Source organism: Meleagris gallopavo, chromosome 1 (genome assembly GCF_905368555.1).
Source record: "Meleagris gallopavo chromosome 1, MGAL_WU_HG_1.1, whole genome shotgun sequence".
Lineage (NCBI taxonomy): Eukaryota > Metazoa > Chordata > Aves > Galliformes > Phasianidae > Meleagris > Meleagris gallopavo.
Window position 1 is genome coordinate 38268093 of NC_139404.1, and position 27067 is coordinate 38295159.

The following is a 27067-nucleotide window of genomic DNA, read 5'->3' on the forward strand; positions in this document are numbered from 1 at the left end:
ATAGTCTCCTGGAATATGACACAGAATACATGCCAATTATGAAAAATGTTAGTTTTGCTAGCAGGTCTGCTAGGAAACATTGGTTTGGATATTTGGATGTAGGCACTGACTCTGGTCTAATTTTTTTTTTTCTCATTTGATTCCCAGTATTAAGTGGCAGAGCAAAATTTCCCATCTTTGAAGTAGTTCATTCTGCATTATGGTTGATCTGAAAGTTCAAAGAGACACAGTTATATAGCTTATATCCAAAGAAATCTTCACTTCTGTTAAGTTCTTCAAGACAGGAAAATTTCCATTCAAACTGTTTTCTTGTGTAGTTGACCTTTTTTAAAGGTTGAGCAGAGCTATCCTCATCATGTGTATTATTTTCATGACTGATCCCGGGGTGTAGTTGGAGGTCAGGGCTGAGCCAGCTCATTTTCTTGCCATTGCTGTCAGGAGTGGTTTAATCTCCCTGTCCCTCCTCCTCATCTGCCCTCTCCTCCCCAAACTATGCCTTACTCAGGCTTGGACGCACCCTCTCCTCCTCTGATGCCTGTGCTCATCAGTCTGCAAGGGAAACTGGAGTGACTAAAATATGATTGCTTTCTTGGCTGGGTGAATTCTGTGTGCTGAGCGACCTCCTGGTGTGCTCAGAGAATCATTGAAGATCAGACGAGCTGGCAGCAGCAGGGCTCCACACCTCGGAGAAGAAGGAGGAGGTGAGGAAGAAGTCGATCTTCCTATATTTGATGCAGCCTACTTTGAACTCACTTAGGTGTATCACATCATTGCCCTTTATGAAATGACCTAGTTTGTTTATCTATTGGACTACTTGCTTATTTATTTTCATGATGTGAAACTACATAAACATTAAAGAAAATCACAGAGTTAATGCCTGAGCATCTGCATTTACATTGCTTGACCAGAACTGGAAAAATCCCATTGATTTTATGACGGTTGTTCCACTGTTCCAGCTGTACAAATAAGTGAATGCTGCCAAGCTGATTGAAGAAAGTTTTATGGTGAACCCCAACTTAAGAGTAACTTTAATTACAGATAGCAGCAGAGTTGTGTTTTTTTTTTTTTTAATTGATCTAGGAGAGAGATTGCTTATTATTTCCTATAAATGGTAGTATGTCATTAGAAATAGTTAACTCAGTGTAGGAAAATACTTTTTAAAAGATACGGTTACTAATGCTTTGGAGTTTGTTGTGCTTAACAAGCACATATCTAAGAGGTTTGCAGATGTTTATGTTTATAAGTAGTATCTGTGGGTCAAGAAAGTCTGTAAACTCATAATATATATTTCAAGGGTCACTGTTAAAAATAATGTTTCTATTCCTTTTATCTAATAGTGTTCACTGAGGATAAGTGTAGAAGTGCAATCATAGAAATATAAGCACAATGAAAGGCATTTCTCTCAGGTTGGGAAAGATACTGTCAACAATCAAATACTTTTTAGTCAAGGAGTGAATTTAAGCCTCATGCTATGAGGGCTGAAAACTGATGATAATGAGACATTGTAAAACATGTGAACATTAAAATAAAAGTAATAGCATGGTCTTGATCTACTGCAGGCTTATGGTGTGGTGCTTGGTGCTTGTTTCTTTTAATATTTCCCAGTGGCAATAGGTATTTTAATTATATTGTTAAACTTTTTATTTCTGTGATCCCAATTATGTAAAATAAAAAAAAAATCCTTCTACCTAAAAAATATAGTTTTAAATCAAGTCCGTGTAAGGCACTTGACATAGGACACCACTCCACATAGCATAATTTTGAGTAGATAAGAATATATTGAGTCATACAAAGTTGTTACTTACTGAAAGGATGTGGGAAATCAGTCAGGGATGGTCATTCAAATGAACCTTTTGGAACATTCCGCTCTCTTATCTGTGAAATGTAGAGAGCTGAAAAGAGTTAATGCTGTGACTAGTCATTGCAGAGACAGAAGTTTGATCCTTTTATTAGTCTACATTTGGGCTAAGTTTTCTTCTTCTCTTTCCTTAAACTGTCTGTAGCAACTATAAAATTCATCTAAACCATCAACTGAAATCAGCAACATATCTTTTAATAAGCAAACACTTTTCAGAGATACATAATCTTTAAATAAATTAAAATTATTTAGAATGATATTTAAAAAGAAAAGGAAAATAAAACATTGCTCTGACATAATCTTCACAAAATTCTACATCATCCAGGGAAATACCTTTGCTAAAACATTTGTTGGATGCTTTTGATTTCATTTTTCAGCTAATTCATCCACTTCTCTAAACATATGTTCAGTGCCTAACTCTCTATGGATGCTTTCATTGCTGTTTGTTTGCAGTGTATCAAATCCAGTTTTATGTTAAGTAGATGGGTTGCTGATTTGCCAGCATGCCATTCTGGATCGGGCATTTATGAATTGTTTTTAAGCAGCAAAGTGGACAATGAAAGCTTTATATCAGGTCCCTAATTAGGAGTAATCATTCTTGTTAAACTTTGGTAAAGAGCTGTAGAATGCAGTGAATGTAAAGTATTCATTCCTAGGACTTTTTTTTTTTTTTTCCCCTACACTTTAGTACATTTTGTCAAATAGTCTTACGCTGCTTGTTATTTATGTTCATATTGCAGATTGAGAATGTTGATGTCTGCCTCAGCTTTCTGGCAGCCAGAGGTGTAAATGTCCAAGGTCTTTCTGCAGAAGGTAAGAGAAACTGATCATCAGAACAAATAACTGGATTTTTTTTTGAAAACTAATTTTTTTAATAGATATGAATTGTACCTCTGTGCCTAACTGTAGCTGTTTTGAACAGAATGAACAGAATTCAAATATTGATTACTGATAAGGAGTGAGAGAAAACTTTAGTTTTCTATTGGAATTGAACCAAGGAATATAGTATATTTACAAAACTTAAGGCAACCTTTATTAACACTTTCATGTTATCGCCAAAATGTCAGATAGGTACAGTTTTCCCCAAGTACACATTTTGTCTTCTTCATATATGGGTTTCAAAACAACAAACATAGATATATAAGAATCTTGCTCAGATAAATAAACCCGGGGAAAACTGCTTAAGAGCTTTTATACTCAGTAATAGTGTTGTCAGGATGCATCTGAAATGTATTGCATAACTGTGATGTGCTGTATTACATGAAAGAGAGAACGGTCTTACTGCTTACAGTATAGCTCTTTTTATTGTCTTAATCAAGTTAGTGCCTGATGCAGTTATGAGTAATCAATATATCAAATCAAGTACCAATTGTCTTAATATGTAATTTTTGCTGAATTAATTTAGAATTAACTCAAGCAGTTATTTTATTTTGTAGTGTAATAAAATGTATGCAAACATCTGTCTTGTAAAGGATTAAACAGTTCTGCAGGGTTCTGTGCACGATAGAAGTCCCTTTGAATTCTGTGGCACCTGAAGCCAATAGGTATTACCAAGTCACAATGCTATATATTTATTTTGCATGTGGCAAAACTTAGAGAAAGAAGGTATTCTTTTTTTTAAGAGATGCCAATTTCCATTTATTTTTACAAGATAATGTGAAGAAAAAATTTGAATGCTGGCTAGTGCTTGATTTTAAAATTAACTCATCGTTACCCTCTACCACCCCCACCTTTTCAAGTACCTCTGGCGGAAGCATAGTACAGCCATGATATGTGCTGTCTTTTCTCTATAATTGTTTAATTATGGAAAACTCCTTAAGTGATAAAAAGGAACCTCTGTATATAATGAAGATATGGTGATGTGTGAGAATACTGAATATTTACATGCTGCCAATCATCTCAAAGTCACAGAATCACAGAATGGCCAGGGTTGGAAGGGACCTCAAGGATCAGGAGTCTCCAACCCCCCTGCCACATGCAGAGCCACCAACCTCCCCATTTAATACTAGACCAGGCTGCCCAGAAAGTCATTTAGAACTCAATTTTTTCAGTGAAGCTTATTTTTACTTGCATACAAAATAAGAATCAAATGTATGAGTAGCATGAATTTATTTCACAACAATACTCTTCGTTGTTTCATAGCATGGCACAAAACAACATTCTTTTTCTCTGTACTTCATTAAATCAAAATCAGAGTGTGTTCTGTAATACATGCCTTTATACAAACCTTTGTTTTGCTTTGGAAAACCACTTGTAAGAAGATTCAACCGGTTGGCATTAAATACTACTAAAAGTAATAATCTAATGCAGTTTTCAAAGCAAAGACTATTTTTAAAAACTTGTATTAGGACAGAATTTTAACACTGCATTCCTTGTGTTCTGAAGTAATATTCACACTAATTTTGCTGTTTGTCGATCTATATTGACTCTGGAGTAGATCTTCTAATATCTTTGATGTTTTTATATCAGTTTGCAGTAACGTGACTCCCTTAAATGTACCATTTTTAACATGTATTATTTTGAACATTGCAATTTCCTTGAAAAGAAGGAATTGAGAAAAACTGCTATGTCGTTTTTATCATTATCAGGTTATCTTCATAGTGGTTTTTTTCATCACATCTGTGTTTAAAATCCATGAAGTTCACAAACTAATATGGCTCTTACTTCTAATAGTAAATGTCTTACTACTGTTGAGACGGGTATTAATGCATTTTGCAGACAGTTTCCCAGAAAGAAAACTATGATCTTAACAAAGATTAATGATTTCAAAACCAATTTCCCACCTCATTTAGATGCTTGAGCAGCGATTTCTAGAACAAAAGTTGTTTTTTAAACCTTGAGAGCAAAATCTGTACTGGAGAATCCAAGTGATAAATAATAAACCAGTTTCAGTGAAGAAAAGTAGTTCCTCTCCTCTTCCTTGCAAATATTTAGTACCTATGATAATTTTCTGGTGTTTATGCTTTAAGAGAAATCTTCCAACTGTAGCTGGTATGAAAGCAGGGAAGAATAAGTGCAACATAGTTCACATTCTCCTTTACAAATAGTTACACATATAGTTTAACACACACACACACACACACACACAAAAGGTGAAATTATAAGATAAAAATAAAATGGATGTGATTTAATGAACAAGGGATTATTTTCCTGAGAATTACATGATGCAATATGACAAGAATAAATAAATTAATATCTGGGACAGAACTGGAGAAGCTTGAACAATGGTAGTTACATTTTTTGGTTTGTCTTTTGTTTCTCTTTTTTTTAAAGATAATCTTAAATAAAAGCTTCCTTGATTGTCCTTGACAGCAGTATAACTACAGAAGCCATTATTCCTTAAGCAGCCTCCTAATTCTGAGAAAGTTCTTCTGCATGTTGCTGATGATCTCATGAGGAATCAGTGATCCTACTGCATCTTCATAGGGAACAAGAGCAAGTATAGATACATAGAACAAATTTCCATTTTGCAAGGTACATTAGGGTGTTCAGAATTGTTTGCTCTTGCTGAACAGAGTGAGAGCCTAAGTGCTGTAGTGTTTGATGGCACGTTTATGTATTCACCAACATTTCACCTGTGGAAAGGCAATTAATATGATTTAAAGAACATTAATATTACAGTGTTTGTTTATAAGCTGTATTAAGCATTTATAAGGAAAGGCTGTGTAACACATAAAACTCGGTCTTTGTATTTGCAGGAAAGACAGAAAGATTGAAATGTTGCATGTTAGGCTATCGGCCTAATGAAAACCTTACACAAGAAGCCCAGTGCCAAAGAAAATTAATAATGAAGTTATGAACAGACCTAAGTGCTGCAGATAATTTCATTAAGGCCCCCTGAGGCTTCTTTTTTGACATGGAGATCCTTTATGAGCAAAGAATAACATTAGCCTTTTAAAACCTTCATCTCAGGCTGTGCAAAGACAAAGAGAAAGGAATGGGAGACTTAAGGATTCTACCCAGAGACAAAATTTCATATGGAAAGCTATTTTAGCCACAAGTGAAAGCTGTAGTTTTGAAGTTTTTGTTAATCAGTACAAGCAGCATGGAATAGGAAACTAGAAAATCATGTTACTGGAAAGTTCAAAGATGTAATCACAAATCCTATGGTCACCTCTTTTCATTGGTATTTTCCATTAATCTGCTTCTCTTGTGTTCCTTCCTAATTCTTGCGAGTGCATATGCACTCATCCACTAGATTGCAGACATCTCCTCTTTCCACTTTTTTTAGAAGTCATTGTTTACTGCCATTGGGCAAAGAATTTGCCCAAGAAGCCAGAAGAGAAATGTAAAGCCACTAGTTAGAAGGGATGTTTACCTAAAGCCAGAAGAACAGAGATTTTTACTAGCTGTTCTAGCCTCTCTGCTTCCCAAGAATTCTTGTACTGAGTTGAGGCTGAGTACTGTATTTATTTTCAAATATATATACTGTTTAATGTTAGCTTTACTCTTCTTTATGACCATGCACATGTGTTTCATCACAAGGACATTAGGGAGATGTGTTTCTTGCAACAGCACATAAATAAGCAAAGACTATAACAAACAATAAAGTATCAATGACACCTGGCATGTCTCTCATAGCTGAGAGAAATGCAGAAGAGTATAAATATGTATAGGTTTGTTTACATGGATGTTAGAGTGTAAAACTTCTTCAAAACTGAAAGTCTAAAACCACTGTGTTTTCACTTCTTTTTCTTTTTTTCTTTTTAATATAGAAATAAGGAATGGAAATTTGAAAGCCATTTTAGGGCTGTTTTTCAGTTTGTCTCGATACAAACAGCAGCAACATCATCAGCAACAGTACTACCAGTCTTTGGTGGAGCTACAACAGCAAGTACCTTCATCTCCAGCAGAAATCAGCCAGTCCAAAACACAAGATATGCAGTCGAGGTAGGTTAAAAAATTAATTTTCTTATTAGTAAAAGCATTTTATTTTGCGTGTTCAAAAAGGAGAAGTTTTTTGTGGAAAAATAGATCCCTTACAAGAGACTTGTATTTTATTTATTTATTTATTTATTTATTTATTTATTTATTTATTTATTTATTATTACTGTTGTTGTATATATGTAGGAATACGATATTTATCTTGTGTTTGATATTAAGATTGTATTTCTTATAATAAAGGTAGAATGATAATCTCCCTAGTTAAATTAAAGTTAGCTCAAATTCTAGTTAATTTTAAGGCATTTTTTTACATTTTGCTTCAGCTGTACTTTACACAGTAAGAGATTATTAGCACACACTCATGTTTTCCTCTTATGCCCAGTTGCACATCTAAATGAGTTATTTCAAATGCTTAGCAAAATACACAGGAAAAAGGCACAACTGATAGTTCAGTTTGTTAACTCTTTTTGTTCCCATGCTTTCTGTTTTTAAGTACCTAATTCTGTTTGAATGGCTTTTGAAATGATAAAAGAAAAGGAAAAAAAATTATCTTAATCCATTTTCTTCTTTTAAAGGGTCAAATTAAGATTTACATAGGAAGGCAAAAAATTCAGTGGCATCCTTACTAGTTGAATTATGTTCCTCTCATATTGAAGCTATGGAGATATTTGGAGAAGGTGGTTTCCCATTGGCCATGACAAAAGAATCAGCTTTAAACAAGTATTTATTTAAATCAAAAGTATTAGCAAGTTATGCTGTATTGAGGAAGGAAAAAAAGCTATTCACGCATAAGACTATAAGTGAATTGTTAATGAAAAGCTTTAATGTTGCTCTGATGGCTTTAATACTTGTTTCATTAATTTTCTTGTTTGAAGGATGTTGTGTGCTTCATGAACAATTGTCTAGAATATGATAAATCAGTGATTAAAATATGAGAATGCAGATTAAATTTTGGTTCTTGAGTCCGTTTGCACCTAAAATACTCTTTCATGTTTATGAAACTTATTCTTCAGTTGAAAAAACATTCTGCACTCCAAAATAATAGAAAACTTTGCCTTGAGACTCAGAATGTTGCAAAAATAAATCTATAGGAGAACACTGTCAGTGGCATTTTAAATATCTCATTTGATGCAAAAATTAGGATACACTTGCATTGCTTTAGACATTATAATGTGGAATGCATTTTTTTTCCCGCTTCTAAAAATTAATTTCTTTGAATGCTTTTTTTTCTGTGAAGTTTTTATTAGCATATAATCTAAGGAATTATGGCATCATTCTGGAAGAATCTGAGCACTCTGAACATTTTCTGAAGTTGATTTTCTTGCTATCTGTAGGGTGTTTAATCTGCATAGGAGGAAATAATTATCTTCTTATTCAAAAAGTTGTTACTTTTTTATTAGAACAAAGATATTTTGAATAGAGGCCTAGAAATATTCACTGCTTTGATCAATAGAGTTAAGGGCTTAGTTAGCTGTATGCAGATACTTCTGCTTATTGGGATTTGTTTACAGTTTAGTAAAACTGAAAACATCTCCTGCTTTTCTAATTCAGCCATGGAGTTTTTTAAATTAAAACTAGCTATGATGTTCATTTATGCATCACGGCTATTGTACAGAATTCTGTTTGTCCAAAAAACTTGGAGAAAAGCAGTTGTTTATCATTTGGAAGACAACTTGAACACTAGTTCTTTGTCTGCTCAGGAATGGTCAGTGCTGTGGGCATGAATTTATATAAAGCTTTCCTTTCATTATAATTTTGCAAGATCTTCAGTGCCTATTTCTGCACTTCTCCTTTGCTAAGTTTAAACATACATCGTTAGAAGGAAGGGAGTCTTTCTGCATCCAGAATCTCAGCTTTCATGACTTCATTAAGTGACATCTTAGGCTGTCTTAACAATTTCTACTTTCATCAATGCATATTAGACTTCCTGCCTTAATGCTGGGAGGCTAAGATTGTCTCATTCATTTAATGTCTGTACATGTTATTTATACCTATTTATATTTAAACTACTTTTTTTTCTTTGTAAAGAAGTACACCAAGATTAATAATGTCTTATTTCCTACCTGTAAACTAAAAGCAAGAATTTATCTGTTTGCTTTTACATATATGTATTTTGAGTATTTCTCACTGCAAACTTCTGTACTGACTGAACACGATTTTCTCTATCTCCATATTTATCCATAAAGGCTGTAAAGATAAAGATCCTTCTTTGTGAAAGTTGTCTATTTGAAAGATTCTTATCTTCTATTGTGAATGAATGTTTCTAGTATTCTGAGCTGCTAGCAATACAAAGAAGAGGACTTAAACAAGTTGACAAATAGATTTTTTTTCTTTCATTTGTCATTGCTCTGAAGTAATACTAGGAAATTAGTATAGAGTTACATGTCCACCTCTACTGCATTTGGAAAATATGATTTCCACAGATGTATATATGCAAGTATCTGTTAATGTGAGTTGCCTATGGGGGACTTAGCAACTCTCCCTTTCTTAACAGTCATCTTATTTAACTCAACTTGTTATTTTTTTCAATCAGAAAAGCCATTTTTGCTAAAAAACTTCTTAGTTTTGAGATCGAAATGAATAAGAAGGTTTCATTTAGAAGGAAGTCAAAATATGAAATTAATAAAATTCCTGTGATGGTGTTAATCTTGCCTCTTGCCTACATTTTGCTGTCTAAACTACGGACAAGTAGCTTACATGACTCCCAAGATTCAATTAATTCTGTGATATAATTTCTTTCACGGCATTTGTGTCTCAACATTAATTACAGAGGGAACTAGAAGATCTTTAAATGTTCCTATTCTACAATTTTATGACTGATTAACAGAGCAGGATTTAGAAAGTCTTTATGAACTGATAGTTGATAGTAATCTTTAAGACAATTTCTTACTACTAATTTATAATTGAGCAACGACTCTCTTTCTTTACTGTCTGTTGCAGTTCTGAATGTACCCTTAAAAAAATATCTACATGCACCTGTGGGTAGATGGCAACACAGCACACTTCAAGTGCTGCCCTCTTTTTGTTTTAGCTGAAAAATCCCATAGTTCTACCGTGTTAGATGAATCAGATCTTTTTTAAGGATTATATACATTGCAGTGTGCTTGGTGTGCATCTGTTTGTATGAACACAAAGAAACAAAAACTAAATACATTGACAAAGGAAGATGCATTTTACAGGCTTTTTTTTTTTTTAGTGTTCAGTGTTCAGTCACATCTCATGTTGTAATTTAAGTCTTTGAAAATATGTCTTTATAATTGCAGTTAATTTAGGCTAGATGGTTTTCCATGAAAACTTTTCTGTGGCAGGCTCCTAACAAAGGTATCTACAGTTGATCAGTGTGGCAGTACTTCAGCATCCATAGCCATTTGTAAACTATCCCTAACAAACTCAAAATTTTGAAAACTGTATACACAGAAGGGGAGTGAGATTCTGAATGTGGAAGGGTATCATTGTCCTATGTAATTCTAGTGAGGATAACCAAATAATGAAGTAAATATAAAAAGAATGAAGGAAGCTGATTTATGGTAAGTGGAATTTCATTTCAAAGAATATGCTTTATTTATGGTAGATTGTAACTTTGTACCCCTAAGCATAAAATCTCTTAAAATCATTTAGCAATTAATGGAAAAGTCTGTGGTAAACAATAAGTGGTAATTCAAGGAAGAGAACAGCTGTAGATGGGATTTCTGATTTCTTTTCATCCTAAAATTTCCTACGTTCTTTTGTGACTAACTGGGAATTGAATATTTCAAAATCTGGGATAGACACTTCACTGTTTAGTTATGACTGCATTGCTGCTTAGAGATTTGGTTAAAAAATACAGTGCTGGTGGCCTTATTTATATCTGTCAGTACAGATACATGACAACAATGGTTACATTATATTTTTATGCTTCATTTTGCTGGTGGATTCCATTATCACAGCAATACATCTAAACTTTCTGCAGTGATGATCTTTCAACCACCCAGATACTAAGAGAAAACACATGTGGATGAAAGAAGTTCTGTCTCATTTATGGATTAGGCAGTAACTGGTTTCAGTAAGCTGTCAGCAAAATTCCAGAAGACGGACAAACTATTTTATCACGTACAGGAATGATGAGCACAGCTTGAGGTCCAGATGGATTTTGTTAAATTTGTTATATTAAAAGAGCACCCTGGTTTTCCTAAGTGCATAAACAAAGTTAGGTAGCTGATTTCTACAGGCAGTTGCATATATAACTAGTGTAATGAACTCGGTTTCATGTTGCTTACTTCTTAGATGTACTAGGGAAAAAATGAAGCGAATTGAACACACAGCTAGTGCTGTGTAAAACACAGTAATGCAAATGTAGTGGTTATGATTATGAATTTAAATAGATCCATGCCTGAATACTGGCGATCCATATGCCAATCTTGGTTCCACCACTGGCAGTTTAGAAAAAGGCCTTTGTTTCAGTGTTCTTGAGGTTTAAAATATTGCCTTAATAGTCTGCACCAAGTGCATTGCACCAACATAGGCTAAAAAATGAGTCATGTGTCTTGGTTAATGAAAAGCAAAGGGATGAACTACATCTCTTCTCTGTCTTAGCTCTTGCCATTACTGATCGTTTTGTTTTAATGAAGATAACCAGGTATGCTGCTCCTGCTTTTTTCACTATATAATAACTGTTTAATGATTGAAAAGAAGACAAATTAGAAAAAGGTTTATTATTTTATTTTTTTCCAGTAGATATCTGAATGAAACGAGCTAATAGCCATATCTGATGTGTTTTTATTTGTCTGGGAGATAATGCAGAATGAACTGCATTACCTAATGTGATTGCAAAGGGTGCATGGCAGCTGACTTTCAAATGGACCTTTGGGATTTCATTTTACTTTAATTGAGCTTCCTTTAAGAGTCAACTTTTGCCCCATTTCATTCTGCTCCTTAAAGATACTATCATTACAGTCCTTACAGTTGCCAATGAAAGGAAATTGTGATGCCTTAACAGACCAGGGCATGAAGTTCATCCTTCCTGTAGCCCAAGTAACTAAACTATGTGGTGTATCTGCATACCAGTTATATCAGTTAACTGTGTACCTAAGCAAATAGATTATATGTAACAACGTTGGATTGCATAAATCAGAGATTTGTTCTTGTATATAGTTTACCAGTTAATCTTTTTGCACACTCCATTTTTTTACATCACACAAGTATCAAATTAATTTACACATTTATGTAACTCTCACATAGATGCTAGAGATTATTACAGTTTTGGGAATTCTCTAGGCTGTATCTATGATATAATGACAGAGAAGTACATAAAAAATACACCATTGCTGTGTCCTAAATATTAATATTTCTGTCACAGTTTCAGTAGCAAGTTGTGATTTTTTAATAAAATGGATATTTCAAAACAACAGGCAAAGCATGAGCATTATTTGTAGTTTTGTAATACATACTCCTGTTGCATTTGAACAACTTAGAAATTACTGTGCTCAAAAGGATTGCTTTTTGATAATTGCAAAAGATGTTCCTTTCTTCTAACCTTCATTGGAAATGGCAGACAGTGCAATAGCAACAATATATTTTTCATAGATTTCTTCCCTGTAATCCACGCTCTCTAAGATAAGCAATGTTAAAGCTTAACATAAGGAAAGAAAATTTCTTTTGAAGAAGAGTTTCAATTTCCAAAAGAAATAGTCTCTTTTATAGCTATAATATACCACATACTAGAGAGGAAATATAAAAATGTAAATTATAAAACATTTTAGATCCTTGTAATAGCTTTTCAGATTTCCTTAAACGTTTCATCTCTTATTTAATCTTTTTGCTATTGACCTCTCAGAAACTGCTGATATGTTTCACCTTCCTACATAATTCTTTGGACTTGTTCCTGAAATTCTTGTCCTTTGTTAGTTATGTTATTTATCATGTATCTGCATATAGTGATATATAGTTGATTTCTCCTGTTAGATTACCTCTGCCACCTGCTCAAGGATGATACCTCTCTTCTTTTGTCTGCACTTGAAGATGAAACTGTCATCCTTTCTTCTTGTCCTTGCAGTTTTCAAAAGAATGTTTTAATTCACTTTAGTGATGATTTTCATTTTATCTGCTTCAGATACTTTCGGTCCTGTTTTTCTCCTTTGCTTCTTATCACTCGTTACTTTTTGTATTTCCTTTTTGATGTACTTCAGCCATAATTTTCCTGTAGCTCTTAATGTGGTTTCTTCCATTTATCTTTTTAATGTCCGGATCCATCTTTTTCTATATTTCCTTTTGACGTAACCTTAGAATATAGTTATTTTCTTTTCAGATATTCTTTCCTGCTCTGCCTTCTCTATATGTACAGATTCATTCATTCTTCTGTTTCTCTGAAAATAAATTCTGCTGAAGTCCATGAATATTTTTCCTTTTCCAGATCTGGCATCTGTTTAATTCAAATGGCTTGCAAACATTTGTGTAAATGGCAAATATAATTTGAATAAATATAGCATGCAGTGGGAGCCATAGTGATTTATTATGGTCTTCATTCTTTCTTTTGTCCTATGGTTTATTTTATTATCTATTCTGAAGCAAAATGTTTTCTTATTTTTATTTCTTCCTCAATAGATTCCTTGCTGGCAATGTATGACTTGATCTTTCACTTGTATTCACGTATTCCTTCTAGTCACAGTTTTATGTTTGTACTGCTACTTTTTGCTACAGTCAGTTCTTTCATCCATTTTTATCTCTTAATATTTTCACAGACAGTTCTGTGAATGTGATATGATATTCTACATATTGTTGTTTGGCAGATACCAGTTAATAAGAGAACAGTACTCTTTGCAGCAGCAGCTATGGATATGATGAGTTTCTCTCTTCACTGACCAAAAAAAAAAAAAAAAAAAAAAAGAGAAGTGTAGGTGGTGTTATTTAATGGATTAATGTAGGTTTATAGCAACCCCAACCATTCTATAAGATGCATTGATGAATGTCATTATTTTTTTTCTTTAAATCTGTGACAATTCTTTTTGATTTCAAAGAGTGACAGCCTCAGACTTTGTGGCACCCTCTTTTTCATTCCCTTTTGGAGAAAACTTTGTTGTAGTCTTAATCTTAGTAATGGCATACATTTCTGTGTAGGTCATCTGGTGTATTCTTGTTCAAGATCAAAAATGGCACAGAGATAGGGTCATAAAAGATAAAATTATCCCTAAGAATACAGTCTCAGTTCTGGTAGTACAGTGTTGCTTGATTTGCTCAGAAAAATTAGTGCTTTTTAAAAGATTGTGTTGCTAGAAGTGAGTTACATGCCAACTAAACACATTAAGTTGCGTGTTTTGTACTAAGTTATCATCCTTCTTGTTTCTTTTAACAGTGTGATTTCACATTCTTTCACTGAATGACTGTACTACAAATACTAGGACCAGGGTGGGAAAGATATAGTCACTGTGGTAGAGGACTAGTTCTGACTACAAATCACTGCGCACTGTAAGAACATAAATTTAGATGGACAACTGAGTTATCTGAGTTTTTGGGTTATGAACTATGAATATGAAAACATTGAGAACAGAGTTTTGCTTCTGTTTCCAAGCCTGAATCAGATGCAGATATCTTTCCTGTATAAGATTGTAGAAGTTAAAGCAGAAGGGAAAGATATCTAGTTAATACAAAACAGATCATAGAATGGCTTAGATTTGAAGGGACCGTAAAGATCATCCAGTTCCAACCCCCTGCCCATGGGCAAGGTTGCCAACACTATATCAAGCTGACTGGTTTCTTTTAATATTGCACAAGTTAAACTAGGTTGAACATAAGCCATCTGCTTCTTTCTTGTCTATTGTATATTTACAGTTGGGCATACTTATTAACGTGTTAATATGTTCATTGGGTTGGAAGGGACTTTAAAGACCGCATAGTTTCAACCCCCCCTGCTGTGGGCAGGGCTGCCACCCACTGATCAGGTTGCCTGGGGCCCCATCCAACCTGGTCTTGAACACACTTGACCACATTTCTGGCTTACATCCAACTTTTTGTCCACTAGAACCCCCCATATTCTTCTCCCCAGAGCTGCTCTCAGTTAGATCTTCTCCCAGCATGTAGACATATCTGGAATTGCCTTGACCCAAATGCAACACCTTGCACTTGGCCTTTTTGAACCTCATTAAGTTCTTATGGGCCAAACCTATCCAAGTCCCTCTGGATGGCATCCCTTCCTTCTATTGTGTCAAAAGCACCAATGAGCTTGGAGTAATCAGCAAAGTCATTAAGGGTGCACTTGATCCTACTGTCTATGTTATTGATAAAGATGTTGAAGAGTAGCGATCCCAAGATGGACCCCTGGGAGACACCGCTCCAACACCGATAGACATTTCCTCCTGTTTCTGTATCATACGTATGCATCTCTGTTATACAAATATATGAAATACACGTGCTTATGTAAGATTTAAATGCATATATGTAGCACATAGATAGGAGGCACTACATTTGGAGCAAGACAGTATTTCATTATGTTAGCCCATGCTGTCAAACGCAAATGGTGGTGGTATGATAGAAGAGGTTGAACATTCCCAGCAATACTTTGTTACATTTTGCTTCCATGTGTGTCATGGTTTCATGATTTTTCATTATCGGTATTCCACATCATAACATCATGCAATGCACTGGGGGTTTGACTGCTGATGCTCAAGTTCCGGGTGCCTGTCCAGAGGAGAAGAGCAGCTACGTTTCCCCAGGGGGCTTTGCGGTCAACGAGGAGATATAACTCCCGGCAAGGTCACCTGATGCTCTCTTCTTTGCCTGCGCTGCTTCGCTTGCGCTTCTCTGCCTGCGCTGCTTCGCTTGCGCTTCTCTGCCTGCGCTTCTCGCCTGCGCTTCTCTGCCTGCGCTTCTCATCTCAGCGTTGTGGTAAGGCCGATCCACTATCAATTTCACATTCTCTCTCCTTATAAAATTCTGTTGATACCATATTTAGTAAATTACTTTGTTTTACCTCAGATTGTTGCCACTGTTTTCAATTATTTCGGGGTCCCTTATTTTCTTTTTTTTCCCGGGGGCGCGGATCCGCGGATCCCTCCGCCCTTCTAGTCACGGAACCGGGCCGAACCAGCCCGTAAACCGTTGACATTCTTGGTGGAGAATGCGGGCACCAGTTGCTTTTTAGCTTTTTGAACAAATCTCTCTCTCCGCTCTCAGACAGCTTCATTGGGAAAGTTTATCTGTTTCACCAGTACTGTCTGAAAGCGTGACCTTGAAAAGTCCAGGCGGACGGCCAATACTCTAGGATATTTGTAAACTTTGAGCCTTGCTATCTTGTTTCTGTAAAAGAAAAAAAAGAGAAAAAATGCTTTCTCTACTGAAACTGCCTTTTAAGGGGCTGCATGCCACTGTCTCTTCTTTCTTAATGCTAAAAACATACTGGGCCTTAATTAAGTTCACCACTTTGCTCTATGGAGCAATAGGTATATATAGCCAATTGAAAACATGGATGGAAATAACTATGTGGCATCTGCATATTATGTGGCATACCATTCCAGAGGGAGCTGCTAATTTTACAGGGTTGGGGATTTTTAAGCAGGTTTCCAGCCTCTCCTTTGAATTCTTTATGCGGATTTTCAATGCTCACCTGATCACGTTATTAATCTCCGTGAATGTACTGCTCACCATTTCACTTATTATTAGTATTTATTATATTTTGAGGAAGTCTGCCCCAAAACCAGTAAATACTGAGTGGCAGGGAATGTGGAGAGGCCTGGGTGAGACTTTAGAGAGATGGAAATCTTCGGTGTCATGGAACTTTACTCCAGAACACCTGAAAGACCCTGAAAATTTAAACAGATATTTGAGACAGAAATGTCGTGGCTCAGGAAGATCTGAGGAGGCCCAAATTGTTTGGGGCCTGGCTAATGCTTACCGGGCCTTATTCAATACTATCCTGGAGAGGGAGAGAGTTTGTGAAATTGAAAAGGAGAGTCTCAGGGAAACAGTGCAAAATGAGCGAGAGAGTCTCCTGGTCGAGAGAAACAGCCTCCAATATGAGAGAGATGCCCTCCGAATTGAGAGAGACTCCCTGCAATCCAAACTCAACAGTCTTCAATCTCAACAAGACACCCTCCAATCTGAGCTAGATACTCTCATAATCGAACGAGACAGGCTCCGAGCTGAACTGGAGGATGAGAGCATTGGAACTGACCAACCTGATCAACTACAGGAAGCACCACAATTGATGTCACTTGCCCCTGTAAGAGGACGGAAAATGAAACGAATCTCGACTCAGTTAGAAGAGAAGAAAGAAGAGGAGAGAGGTCCAGAGGAGTGGCTCCAAGATCCACAAGAAGCACCCCTAAGTCCAGGGGAGGGGCCCTCAGTAAGACCACGGTCACCGGCGCCAATGAGGGCAACAAGAAGTCCCGAAAGAGTAAGAGGTGAGCAAGATATCGTTACCATTGTTGATCGATCTCTGAAAATGAATGAAATTCGAAGTCTGAGAAAAGACTTTTCACGTCACCCAAATGAGCCTATTGCCACTTGGTTACTTCGATGTTGGGACAATGGGGCCAACAGTGTGTGGCTGGATAGTAGAGAAGCTCGCCAACTGGGTGGCGTTGCTAGGGACTCAGCCATTGACAGAGGTATTAGTACATGCCAGAACCAGGCCTTTACCCTCTGGAAGCGGATGTTGTTAGCTGTAAAAGAAAGATACCCCTTCAAAGATGATCTGATGCCTGAGAAAAAGAAATGGGCTGATATGGAAGAAGGCATCTGTTATTTAAGAGAATATGCTGTGGTGGAAATGCTACATAGCCCCGATTTCATTCCTGACGAGCCAGACCAAGAGCATGATCCCGAGAGAGTCAGGTGTACACCAAACATGTGGCGTACATTCACAAAGACCGCACCAGAAAGGTACGCCAGCACATTTGCAGCAATGTATGGCAGAGGGGAAAGAAGACCCCTTATAAGTGAATTGGTTAATAAACTTCAAGACTTTGAGTTACATTTAAGCCCTCTGCGAGCTTGTGTTTCAGCCATTACAAAGGTAGCTGAAAAGCTGGACAGAATGGAAACCAAACAAGAAGATATAATAGACAAACTATCAACCGTGCCTGAAGCTGATAAATCCATGGAGGTAACGGATACATCAAATGGGGACCAGAATCCCCAAAACAGCCTATTGGAGGGGCTGATCAACTTGATTTCCTCCCAGCCGGTGGCATCTAATGTCTCAGCTATCAAAAGAAGACGTTCTCCTGCTCGAGCAAGTGACAACAGTAAGACCACATCACGTTTTGCCTTGTGGCATTACCTACGTGACCATGGAGAAGATATGAAGGAGTGGCATAAACAACCTACTCCTGTACTTCAAGCACGGGTAAGAGAGTTACAAGACAAATCAACCACCAAGGTGAACTTCTCTAAAAAGGTGATTGCTCCAGTTGCTGCAGACAGTGAAGGTAACAAATAGAGGGGCCCTGCCCCCAGCCAGGGGGGGAAAGGGATAATAGAGTTTATTGGACTGTGTGGATTAGATGGCCTGGCACATCAGAATCACGAAAATATAAGGCCCTGGTGGATACTGGTGCACAGTGCACTCTAATGCCCTCGAGTCACCAAGGGACAAAATCAATTTATATTCATGGGGTGACTGGAGGTTCCCAAGAGCTGACTATGTTGGAGGCCGAAATCAGCCTCACTGGTAAAGACTGGCAAAAACACCCTATTGTGACTGGCCCAGGGGCTCCATGCATACTTGGTATTGATTACCTCAGAAGGGGATATTTTAAGGATCCCAAAGGGTATCGATGGGCCTTTGGAATAGCTGCTGTAGACACAGAAGGTGTTAAGCAGTTGTCTATTTTGCCTGGCCTGTCAGAAGATCCATCTGCCGTGGGGTTGCTACGAGTGAAAGAGCAACAAGTACCGATTGCTACAAAAACGGTGCACAGACGGCAGTACCGCACCAACAGGGATTCCTTGCTCCCCATTCAGAAGCTGATTCACCAACTAGAGAATCAGGGAGTGATTAGCAAGACTCACTCACCTTTTAACAGCCCCATATGGCCAGTGCGTAAAGCCAGTGGAGAATGGAGGCTGACGGTGGACTACCGTGGCCTGAATGAAGTCCCACCCCCATTGAGTGCTGCTGTGCCAGATATGTTAGAACTCCAATATGAATTGGAGTCAAAGGCAGCCAAATGGTACGCCACCATTGATATTGCTAACGCCTTTTTCTCCATTCCTTTGACCAAAGAATCTAGGCCACAGTTTGCTTTCACCTGGAGGGGCATTCAGTATACCTGGAATCGTTTGCCCCAGGGGTGGAAACATAGCCCAACCATTTGCCATGGGTTGATCCAAGCTGCACTGGAACAGGGAGGTGCTCCTGAGCACTTACAGTATATTGATGACATCATCGTGTGGGGCAACACAGCAAAGGAAGTTTTTGAGAAAGGAGAGCAAATAATCCAGATCCTTCTGCGTGCTGGTTTCGCTATTAAGCGAAGCAAAGTGAAAGGGCCTGCCCAGGAAATTCAGTTCCTAGGTATAAAGTGGCAAGATGGCCGTCGTCACATCCCAACAGATGTGATCAACAAAATCAGTGCCATGTCTCCACCCACTAATAAGAAAGAGACACAATCGTTCCTGGGTGTAGTGGGTTTTTGGAGAATGCATGTTCCAAACTACAGCCTCATTGTAAGCCCCCTTTATCAGGTGACACGGAAGAAGAATGATTTTATGTGGGGTCCTGAGCAGCAGCAGGCTTTTGAGCAGATTAAACAAGAGATAGCCCGTGCCGTGGCCCTGGGGCCAGTACGGATGGAACAGGATGCGAAGAACATCCTCTACACTGCTGCTGGAGAGAAAGGTCCCACTTGGAGTTTGTGGCAAAGAGCCTCAGGAGAGACCCGAGGCCGACCCCTGGGATTCTGGAGTCGGGCGTACAGAGGGTCTGAAGAGTGCTACACTCCAACTGAGAAGGAGATCTTAGCCGCGTATGAGGGGGTTCGGGCTGCTTCCGAAGTAATCGGTACAGAAACACAGCTCCTTCTGGCACCTCGGCTGCCAGTGCTGAACTGGATGTTCAAGGGAAAGGGTCCCTCCACCCATCATGCTACTGATGCCACTTGGAGTAAGTGGATTGCGCTGATTACGCAGCGAGCGCGGATGGGGAATCTCAACCGTCCAGGAATCCTAGAGGTGATCATGGACTGGCCTGAAGGCAAAAAGTTTGGAACACCGCCAACAGAAGAGATATCACGTGCTAAAGAGGCCCCACCATATAATGAACTACCCGAAAATGAGAAGACATATGCCCTATTCACAGATGGATCGTGTTGTATTGTGGGGAAACACCGTAGATGGAAAGCCGCTGTGTGGAGCCCCACACGACAAGTTGCAGAGGCCACTGAAGGAAAAGGAGAATCGAGCCAATTTGCAGAGGTAAAGGCTGTCCAACTGGCCTTGGATGTTGCTGAACGGGAGAGGTGGCCAATGCTTTATGTTTACACTGACTCGTGGATGGTGGCAAATGCTCTATGGGGGTGGTTACAGCAGTGGGAGCAAAACAACTGGCAAAGAAAGGGTAAACCTATTTGGGCTGCTGACCTGTGGAAAGATATTGCTGCCCGAATAAAGAATGTGGTTATAAAGGTGCGTCACGTAGATGCCCATGTGCCCAAGAATAGGGCTACTGAAGAGCAGCAAAATAACCATCAGGTAGACAGAGCTGCCAGAATTGAGGTGGCCCAAACAGATCTGGACTGGCAGAACAAGGGTGAATTATTTCTAGCCCGATGGGCCCATGAGACCTCAGGCCATCAAGGGAGAGATGCGACATATAAGTGGGCTAGAGACCGAGGGGTGGATTTAACTATGGATGCTATTGCGCAAATCATTCACGACTGTGACACGTGTGCCACAATTAAACAAGCCAAGAGAATGAAACCTCTCTGGGAGGAAGGGCGATGGCAAAAGTACAAATATGGGGAGGCATGGCAGGTTGATTATATCACCTTGCCACGATCTCGTAATGGTAAGCATTATGTGCTCACCATGGTGGAGGCAACAACTGGGTGGCTTGAAACCTATGCAGTACCCCACGCTACCGCCCGAAATACCATACTAGGTCTTGAGACACAAGTCCTGTGGCGACATGGTACCCCAGAAAGAATTGAGTCAGATAATGGGACTCATTTTAAAAATTCTCTTGTAGGTACCTGGGCTAAAGGTCATGGTATTGAGTGGATTTACCATATTCCCTACCATGCACCGGCCTCAGGTAAGATTGAACGATACAATGGGTTGTTAAAAACTATGCTGAAAGCAATGGGAGGCGGTACATTTAAGCACTGGGAGAAGCATTTGGCAGAAGCCACCTGGTTAGTCAATACCAGAGGATCTATCAATCGTGGTGGTCCAACCCAGTCCAGCTCCCTACATACCGTAGAGGGAGATAAAGTCCCTGTTGTACATGTAAAGAATATGTTGGGAAAGGCAGTTTGGGTTATTCCAGCCTCTGAGAAGGACAAACCTCTTCGTGGAACTGTTTTTGCCCAGGGACCTGGGTCCACTTGGTGGGTGATGCAGGAAAACGGGGATGTTCAATGTGTACCGCAAGGGAACTTGATGTTGAGGGAGTGCAGTCAGTAATTCCTAGTGCGTGTGTTTATATTTTGTTTGTATATATTAAGCATGATGTAGTGATGTGGAATAAGGGGTGGAATGTCATGGTTTCATGATTTTTCATTATCGGTATTCCACATCATAACATCATGCAATGCACTGGGGGTTTGACTGCTGATGCTCAAGTTCCGGGTGCCTGTCCAGAGGAGAAGAGCAGCTACGTTTCCCCAGGGGGCTTTGCGGTCAACGAGGAGATATAACTCCCGGCAAGGTCACCTGATGCTCTCTTCTTTGCCTGCGCTGCTTCGCTTGCGCTTCTCTGCCTGCGCTGCTTCGCTTGCGCTTCTCTGCCTGCGCTTCTCGCCTGCGCTTCTCTGCCTGCGCTTCTCATCTCAGCGTTGTGGTAAGGCCGATCCACTATCAATTTCACATTCTCTCTCCTTATAAAATTCTGTTGATACCATATTTAGTAAATTACTTTGTTTTACCTCAGATTGTTGCCACTGTTTTCAATTATTTCGGGGTCCCTTATTTTCTTTTTTTTCCCGGGGGCGCGGATCCGCGGATCCCTCCGCCCTTCTAGTCACGGAACCGGGCCGAACCAGCCCGTAAACCGTTGACAATGTGACAGATGGCAGCAGAGGGGCAGTCTGAAAAAATGGTGTCTGACATGGAAGTGTGTATGAAGCGAAAGTGCGGAACTGAGTTCCTCTGTGTGGAAAAAATGGCACCCATTGACTTTCATTGATGCTGTTCATGGGGACCAAACGGGATGGTGAGCACAATGAAGCAGTATGTGGCACATTTCAATAGTGGTGGCAGGGATGTGAAAAACAAGGACATTCTGGATGGCCATGCAGTTTTTCATAAGCACAGCATACAGGCTCTTGCTCATCACTGGCAAAAATGCAGAGCTAACAGTGGTCACTATGTTGGAAAAAATAGCGTAGCTGAGAACTTCCTCTATCAACAACTGTTCTTGTGCTATTTGTATCTGCTATGGTTTCCATAGAAATAAATAGGAGGCATTACTTTCAGAGCGACTTTCTAATATATGTAAACAGATTACTTCACCAGGGTTGGGCTAAAATAGCACAAGAAATGTCAGAAATACACTGTTCTTTGAAAAGTGAGTTTGTTGTTTTTTTCCTCAGTCTTGCTAGTCTGTTCTTTTGAGGAATGGGGCATATTTTCACTGCCCAGACTGTTTGGAGAGCATTGTGGAGCCTGTGGCAGGCTTGGGATTTGGAATCAGGTGAACCTTAGAATATTGTATCTTGTGCTATCTACCAGTGTACAGTCAAGTAGTCTGAGAGCAGGAGAGACAGTTAACATTGATTACAGCATAGTCAAGATCTTCTAAGGAACATTTTCTGTTCATTTTTAACTAGTATTTTTTGTTTCATTATTTTTTGTTTCATTTTTAATTGAGGAATCATTCTAATAAAAAAAATCTTGGAAGCTCTGGAGTGCAGTCACCCTAGTGATATATAAATATACTTTATAAGATCAACACCATCTAAAATTCAAGTATGCCAGTAAGGTAGAACTTTGATTACATACTACAGCCCCCTTTGATTTTCTTTCTGGCTTTAACAGATCACATAGCTGTCATTTTAGAGCCATCATACACCTCAACATTGCAGGAAAATGGCTACACAGTTGTGACAGAGTAACGTAATGTGATCCTTTTGATCTTTCAAAAGACTGTTAATGGAAAGTAGGTGATATGCAGGCTGATGCTGCTTGGGTTACCTTTTTTAGAAGGCAATTAAAATATTTTATTTGAATCAGCTTGATTGGTACTCACTATCTAGGTTTTTACAAGTTGTATCCTTCAACTTTACATGTTATACACTCTTTCAAGGAGCTTCTTCTTTCCTGGTATACGATGCTATTTGTTCAGCAGAAACATCTTCTGGCGGTTTAGTCCAGTATCTAGCAGTCACTTATCTTCCCACTTCGTCTCTTTTTCCTATGTCCCCATTTTAGTTGAGTATTTCTCTTCACTTTCAGCAGGATGACATTTAAGAATTAGTATTTAGTATTGTGACTGATGTGGACTTCCTAGATTGCCTGCATCTTTCAGGACCATTTCTTAAACCCTTTTATTCTGCCTGTGGCTGCATGCCCTCATTCAGCTCCCTGTCTGGGTGTTATCACTCATGGTGCATTCTCCCCATAGTGACCCACAGCGCTGCACAGCCACTGGTTGTGGTATAGCGCTGGGGTTTTCCATTAGCACTTCAGGGGCATCACAGTCTCTAACATCTGCATTGCTTCCCTCTCAGTACTTCCCCAGTTAACTCTGCAGTGAATTCTCTTTCTGGGCTGCCTCAGCATGCTTATTCCATTTTCTCACAGTTTATCACCAAACTCTGTCATTTCATCTCTATTGTGGTGATTAGTGCTTTGCCGGAGTGTGAGAGAAAACAGGAAAACATTAGGGCTTGTTTTCACCTGGAAGCCAGTTTGCAGAGTTTTTCTAAGATTTTGGGATCAGATGTGTTTATAAATCTTGCCTCTTTTGAGCAGGATTTACTTAACCAGAAGAATCTGTTTTCTCATTCTCTATCCACTAGATAGAAGAAGAGTGATAAGCATGAAGCCAGAGGCCAGCTGATTTGTTCCTGGCCTTGGTGCAGATGCAGGTTATGCCAGCCCCTGGATGGCAGTGCTGAGCCCCAGCTCTGAGCTGCCCCTTTGGGCTTTCCTGAATGCTCTGCAGATGGGGCTGTTCTCCTCCACAGTCCCTGTGTCCCCTTCATTCCAATGTATCAAGGCTGGGCTTTGCAGGCAGCTGCTGCGGCTGCTCCAAGGAGCTGAAATTGTGACTGTATAGCAGGGAAGGCTGCTGATACGAATATTATGGCAATAGAAAGGATTTGGGGAGCAGACAGCTGAAAACTAAGAGTATCCTACATTCTAGCCTTTTGGTAAATAAATCATTCCTCATCCTAAGTGCTGTGATGTTAAATTTCTGCTCTTTGGATTGTTAGCATGCATCTGTGCTGCTTTAATGCAGGAATATATTTATTATGCCTTTGAGTATTAGCATAAGAAAAATTACAGCTTTGAGCAAAACAGGTTTGTTTTCCTGACTGCCAGATGTTACCCACTGATAAGAATCGGGTAGGATGAAAAGTAGCAGATAAATATTTTATGCACTCGGAATAGCTCTAAGGTGGCTGGACTTTCAAAATGTTGCAGTTCACTTTGTAACGGGGGACAGCAGTTGGGAAACAGACATCTGTGCAGAGCTTCAGTGGGTACAGCACATCAAGTGCTAGTGGAGAAGGAAGAACCAAAATACTTAGGTGCTTGATACAGTTATTTTATGAGCTGCTAAAATTCTCTTTTTCATTTGACACGTTGGTTTAAAAATAAATTTAGCCAGTCACAATGCTTATATTCAATGTTGACAAATCTATCCATTCCTGTCAGTACTGTCTGGAAAAATTGCATATGGTCTACAGAAAGATTCTTGAATTTGCTAGTGGATGGAATCCCAGCAAACAGGCTTGAGAGGAAAGAAGTTTTTCCAGCTTATCAGTAACTCAGCAACTGAGTTTGAGTGATTTGAGTAGATTCCAGCTCCATTGGAGTAACACTTCAAGTTAGAAAAGCTACCAAGCACCATGACAAGGCAGAACCTTCAGCTGTTCAGCTTGTGGTTAAGATGCATCCTATTCATTCTGCTTTTCCAGCTCACTGTCCATGTTTATTGTACTGTGTATCACTGTAACTTCTACAGCATAAATGCTCTAAGGTTTAATTTGACATTTCATTTTTCCCACAAACTTCTGAGTTTAGTCAGTGCAGATAAGTGGCTAATCATTGCTAGGTTTCTTCATTTTAATGTTTAGTATGTAGGAAAAAAAAAAAAAAAACAAGTGGAAGAATTTATCAAAAGATGGGCTAATAATTTAAGCACAATTTTAATAACTTCAGTAAAGCATCATGTATCATATTTTCATCATATGTCTAGGCATTAAGAAAAAATGGCTGCAAATGAAATACGAAGTGACATACTAAGGACTATACATAGAAAAAATATATAGTGTAATTATGATGGTATTGTTACATTTTTTTTTACAATTCCCACAAAAGTTTTAATCATATGAAAGAGCACTTTGTCGGCATTACTATGTAGATAGATGTTCAGAGAACTGAATGCTGCTTTTATATATTGAATGATTTGGTTTTACCCTCTTAACACTGAAGTAGCCTCCCTTTTATTTTTCAGTGTATGCACGTGCATTTTATAACTGGCAGGCACAGAGGCAGTTTTGAACCTTTCACTGTGGTAGAAAAGTAACAATAATCATGCAGCACATTCAAGTGTCACTTTGTCCTTTATTTGTGCCTTTGCTGTGCTCTTCTTCAGAGGAGCCATGCCTGTGTGGGAATACTTTTCTCCTGTGAGAACTTTTCCCCTCTATTCTACACTATCTACCTCATTGGGCCAGCAGAAATTTTTTAATGTTCTTCTGGTAAAATCAGTGTCACTAGGCATTTCCTGTAAGTGCTGCCAGTCTGTCAAGGTGGAAGTAAACACTGTGGTTTTGCCACTACTCAGAATAGTTACAGGAATATGCAGAACTGTAAAGAGACTATGATTGTCAGAGCTTCTGCTTACTCAGTTCTCTGTCCCTTTCTGAAGAATGCAAGGAATTTGATTTTTTGATGGCATTTGACTCTGCCCTTAGGCTATATGGGTCCCACATGGTGCACCCGCTTATTGTATCTGAAATTACTTGGCAGTAGGCCTTACCTTGGCCATATCTTTGATATCCCTTGTGCAAAAGGTTGAAACAGTAGCCGTATCAATCTGCTGTTTAGTAATGTTGCAGAATGTTAAAAGGAATGTATAGTTTTTAGCCCTGTAGCACAGCATTTGTAGATATATTACTTGGTCTTAATAAACTAAGATGCATTTTCCTATGAAATTTAACAGTGAATCTAAGTACACGTGTTGGCTTTCCTAATGGAGCCTCTGATTCAGTGCCTGGGTAATGCATTGTATACATGAACTGTGCTGCCATCAATAAAGAAAATTATGATGGAATTCTCTTTCTATATAGCTCTACTGTCATGAGGGTTGCCTTTCTTTAGTAGAAATTATTCTGAGTCCCCACTGGGTCTGGTACGGCAAATCTCTCTCTACCTGCCAGACTGCAAACTCAGTCAGTTTGCTGGGGGGGGCAGATAGTTGTATATTCATCTTTTGTACTTTTTGTGGGGGCAAAAGCACAGGCATAAAGTGTTGAAGTGCTCTTTACATAGCAGAGCTAGTGTTCAGTCATTGTGCCCGAACTGTCAATTCCTGAAATAATTTCTAGAAAATAAGGCAAGTTATAGCAATATCCATTATTTCATAATCTGTGCATTGCATCTTTCATAAAAATCTGCATGTTGCATTACTTCATATTTTTGCCAGTTGATTTGTATTTTCTCTCCTTGTTCAATTTACATTCATTAACTCATAGTTTGCTGGTAAGTGTGTTCTTTCTATACATGTTCAAAGAAATTCTTTAATTCAATTTCTCTGTTTCTTCTCATACAGTCTCACAGCCAGATATGCAACTCAGTCTAATCACAGTGGAATTGCAACCAGTCAAAAAAAGGCTTCTAGGTCAGTTAAATATCTCTAATTTATTGCTTGTTAGCGATACTCAAGCGAGTCACTGTCCATTGGTATTTTATCCTTTGGACATAAGTGGACATTAATCAATGTGTATTGATGTTATGCGT

At 38.4% G+C, this 27067-nt stretch overlaps 1 protein-coding gene across 11 annotated transcripts in view; it reads left to right on the forward strand.

Moving 5' to 3' along the window:
- LOC100539795 (neuron navigator 3) overlaps positions 1–27067 on the forward strand; it is a 398436-nt gene that overhangs the window by 237165 nt on the left and 134204 nt on the right. For 10 of the 11 annotated variants that reach the window (XM_031553711.2, XM_031553705.2, XM_085221662.1 and 7 more), the window contains 3 exons: positions 2599–2671; positions 6574–6748; positions 26880–26948. In XM_031553711.2, the coding sequence (XP_031409571.1) occupies positions 2599–2671; positions 6574–6748; positions 26880–26948 (317 nt within the window). The remainder of the gene's footprint in view (positions 1–2598; positions 2672–6573; positions 6749–26879; positions 26949–27067) is intronic. The other variant, XM_031553709.2, reaches the window with a different exon arrangement.